At 26.6% G+C, this 4584-nt stretch overlaps 1 protein-coding gene across 8 annotated transcripts in view; it reads right to left on the minus strand.

Moving 5' to 3' along the window:
* Positions 1 to 4584, minus strand: part of LOC106684069 (probable serine/threonine-protein kinase nek3) — a 70437-nt gene that overhangs the window by 57091 nt on the left and 8762 nt on the right. For 3 of the 8 annotated variants that reach the window (XM_024359432.2, XM_024359438.2, XM_024359439.2), the window contains exon 1: positions 2700 to 2806. The exons of 4 other annotated variants lie outside the window; for them this stretch is intronic. In XM_024359432.2, the coding sequence (XP_024215200.1) occupies positions 2700 to 2716 (17 nt within the window). In that variant the 5' untranslated portion in view covers positions 2717 to 2806. Of the gene's footprint in view, positions 1 to 2699; positions 2807 to 4584 lie in introns of those variants that run through there. One more of the 8 variants, XM_024359435.2, reaches the window with a different exon arrangement.

Genomic DNA, 4584 nt, shown 5'->3' on the forward strand with positions numbered 1-4584 from the left:
TTACCTCAATGCGCTGCGATCTCTCTGGGATCCTCGTGTAGATAGCGTAAATATTGTATATAAAAGTATAAATATGACTTATGATTATTTTTTATTTAATTTAATTTTTTTTAATAATTATTATTTTATTTTTATTTTTCACTTCAAGATAGTTTAAGTTATAATTAACTTCGATTCGAATAAAAAATATTTATTAAAAAAAGAGTAAACAACTGAAATGCGTAAAATAAATTATAATAAGAATATCTCATTAAATTAAAAACATTCATACGTGAAGAAGTAATGGCATCAAGGGAAAGTTAAGCGTAAGCTAGTTTTATTTCTTTCACTTTCTAGACTGATTTTTTTCCTTGGAATCGTGATGATGAAGAAATCGATTAGTTATTTTAATTTAATTATTTTAGTTCCACGGAAACCAATAAAAATGATAAATAAAACAAAAATAATAAAATTGATTGTTTTTCGTTAATCTCCTTATTATTACAGCTTATCAGTTAATCAATAAAAATATCAGTACTGAATAAATAGTAGGTGTTGAATTAATTTACAATTTTTTAGAATTTAATTGCTTAAATATTTTATTTATTTTATACATTCAGAGAGATTGAATACTTAAGAAAACCTAGCAAATTTATTCATATTCATGGTATAATTTATGATTAGAGGTGTTGAGGAGTAGTTGGAGTTACGTAGGAACCCTCAATTTTACGTCTCCCTCCCCTCCTTTCTTTGTAAACCTATGGCATAACATTTTATTTTAAATTAGGTGGTATCCCTGATATTTGATGATGACAGGTATCCAGACTTTTAAGAAATCCTAAAAATTACCATATCATCAAACGAAGATATATACAGCCCTGTGAGCTATGATTTAGTAATAATAAAAAAGTTCTGAGTTAGTAGATGTGGAAAGGGGTGAAGAATAAAATTAGTTAGGGTGCAATGTAAAATATAAGAAAACCGTGAGCAGCAGAACCCCGTCAGTAAGATATTATTTATTTCACTCTTAGTTTTGTTTATAATACATGTGCAAAATGAATTAATTGTTTCATTAATGAATAAAAAACACAAACAAAAATGGCAAAGTTGAAAAAAAAAAAGTTGAAACCCCGTAAAGGCACTTTTCTAACAGTAACTCAATTTAAATACAAAATTTCAACCATCAGAATTTGAAGTTGAGCGAAAAATTAAAATCGCGAAAAACATTTGGGCATTATTAAATTCATAATGTATGTGAAGAATATGGAATAAAAAAAAATCCTGCTAAAATCAGATGTAATAATCAAAGTAAAATTAAATATTTGATGACAAAAATAAGGGAAAACATAATTTGAGGTTTTTTTCTTAACTTAATTTATGTTTAGAGGGAAATCTGGGCAAAAATTATCTATATTTGAAACTGATAAAGAGTACACATACCAACTGACACAGAACTTCTCTCTTATTCCCATTTCCAAAAACCCGTTCATACAAATAAGAAAAACGACAAAAAATTACAAAAAAAGATACGTAAACTTACCAAACAGATACTAATAAACGAAACCTAAATAAAAATTGAAACCTGCGTTGTATATATTAAAGTGAAAATCTGTAACACTACAACTAATTAAGGGTCATTGGTTCAGTCCTTTTAGGGAAGTACTGTTTCTTGGTACAATAACTGAGCAAGGAGGTAAATTGTTCATAATCACAATCAACCTGCAGATTTTTCCCCATTTATGGATACCCACTTTATAAGGCTGGACGAATCCCGTTTTATTTCTCTAGTATATAAAATTGTATATATAAAATTTGTTTATTGTTATATTTTAACCAAGTGTATTAATTATTCCTTTCTTCATCATTTATAGTTTCATTATATATAAATGATTGACCGTATTATTTAAAATATGAAGGAGAAGATTGGAGAAAATGAACCGCATAAAGTAGTTAACAAATATTTTTGATCGCACACCCAGTCATCTCCTTTATAATTATTATTAATATTAAGTAACTTTATAGGTTTTTAATTAATTTTTTTTTCATCGTATAGGATATTTTAAAGAATTATTATCTGTTTAAATCTAAACTTATATAAAAAGAAAGAGACGATTCAAATCACATCACTTTATCATGCAAAAGGTTTTTGGGCCTTAAAGTGTGATATGTATCAATTATAGGCTTATAGCAAACTGTGTAAAGTAATTAATAAATGCAACCAAAAATAAAAAAAAAAAAGAAGAATTTAAGAGCATTTAAGTTTTAGTAACGAGTTTCGAAATAATTGAGTTTTCTATCAAAAATTAATATATCCACCTCTGAGAAGTAAAAATTTTTCAGGCAAATTAAAATTCTAAAGTAAAGTTGTGTTCAATTTATTAAAAAAATTAAATTTTATACTGTAAAATAGCTGTTACAAATGCTCATTTTAAAATAAAAATTTAATTTATCCAAATGAAATGCTTTTATAATAATATTGAAATATTAAATATTAACATTTCAAAAGTGGATATATTAAATTTTGATAAAAATCTCTTCGATTATTTACTGAGTGGATTACGGATTAAAATGTTTAATTGAATAAAATATAAGCATAATTAACACTATTCAAAGCATCTAAATTTCACAGCTATTTAACTGTCTTATTATTAATATATTTAATCACAAATATTTCATTTATATCCATTACTAATGATAACCTAATAGAATAATAGTCTCACTTGAAATCGAAGCACATGAAGTATAAGTTCTTTATCAGCGGTTAACATGAAACAGTATCAATATCGTTGTAGTGGAGACGTTCGACGTTGGAGTGAAGCGAAAGACTGACTACACGACAACGGGATTCACGAAGTGGGGAGGTTAGGATAATGATAATATTCCTTTAATAGTCATTTTTTGTTGACATGGCTATGTTTGGTCTCAATTTAAAAATGTATTTATATAAAAATGAATAAAACTACAAAAAAAAATGATGCAAGTGATATATCAATTGTGAATTACGCATCATTAATTGATTGCATAAAAATTTTTTTTTTAGTAATTATATATTTTTTTAATTGCTAGAGTTTTCCTGAAGATGGCATGTAAGCCGAGTCGTCTGACATTTGATTTGGAAATCAAAATTTTGGTAAAGCAATCTTGCCTATAATTTTAACATAAAATAAATTTCTTTTATAAAGAAATATGAAATAATTATGTTCATGCTTACATAACATATTAGATATATAACGTATGTAAGGAACTGACCAATGGATGAAAATCAAGTATCTTGTCTGTATGGTTTGTTATAGTGTGGGACTGCTGATAATTGAAAATGATTTATAGTCCATAAATATTGTTCATGCGAATCTGCAGATAAATGGATCGTAAAACTCATACGATGTGTATTATCTAATATCACATATAGCTTCTGAGATTATTTTTTTTTTTACACTCAGTTATTTTTAATTGAAACAATTAAACCGGTTTATAGTTTTATTACAGAGCAGTAGGTATTTATAGTGAGAGAAACTGGGCTGATGTTGATATAGTTTTTTCTATTGTAATTGATGCTATTAACTCTGTTGGTTGAGAAACGTAATGAAAATTAAATCTATAAAACATTATTAATTATAAGATCTATGATTTATATGTTTTACTTTTATTTTGTATAAGTACATATATGAATCATGGAATGACGTTGTAACAATTTTCAAATTTAGCAGGACAGACCTAATAATGCAGATTCTAATATAATTTAATGAACGATTGTAAAACTTTATTTTAATATTATCATTAATGACGTTATCAGCATTATTATCATCGAATTATAAACTATTCTATTGTTTATGAAAAATATAATCTATGTAAAAAATTAAAAAAAGTATAGCTATCTCACTATTTCTGCTATATAGATAGATTATTAGCGAAATATCAACAGTAATACATTTTAATTTTATTTTTAAATAAATGAGTTTGATTTTTCGTTTGAGAATGAAATCTATTGAGAAAAGGGTGTTGGAAACATGGGTGTTAATAAAAATACTTTAACAGATGTTGAAGGGGAATTAGAGAATGGAATTTTATAGAAAGCCATGAAAATAATAATCTTTAATTCCCCTCCAAATTTGAGCCAAATAGGTGATGCCGTTTTGGAAATATAAGTGTGCTGAGAAAAAACGGTTACACATGTGTAAGCGAGAGTAGAGTAGTGGATGAAATCAGATATAATTGATATAAAAATAAATTTATAAAATTGATATGTGGAAGCAACCTGATACTAACGCAAGCTCCCTGAAAATTTCATCAAGGAGGAATGCTTGTTATTTTTATATTTCGAAATTTTAGCTCGCGCCTACTATCCAAAAACTTAAAAATTAGAATTTTCAAAACTATTATCCTTCCTACTCTTCTTTATGGACGTGGTCTCTTACATTAAGGGATGCACATTGCCTTAAGGTTTTCGAAAATAAAGTATTACGTAAAATATTCGGCCCGAAAAGGATGAATTAATGGGAGAATTTAGAAGACTACACAATAGGGATGGGATATCGATATCGATATTATCGAAATATCGATATTTTGTCTCCGATATCCGATATTTTGATATCGATATCCAGTAAC

The sequence above is a fragment of the Halyomorpha halys genome, unplaced genomic scaffold (assembly GCF_000696795.3).
Source record: "Halyomorpha halys isolate HHAL.00 unplaced genomic scaffold, Hhal_1.1 Scaffold541.1, whole genome shotgun sequence".
Taxonomy (NCBI): Eukaryota; Metazoa; Arthropoda; class Insecta; order Hemiptera; family Pentatomidae; genus Halyomorpha; species Halyomorpha halys.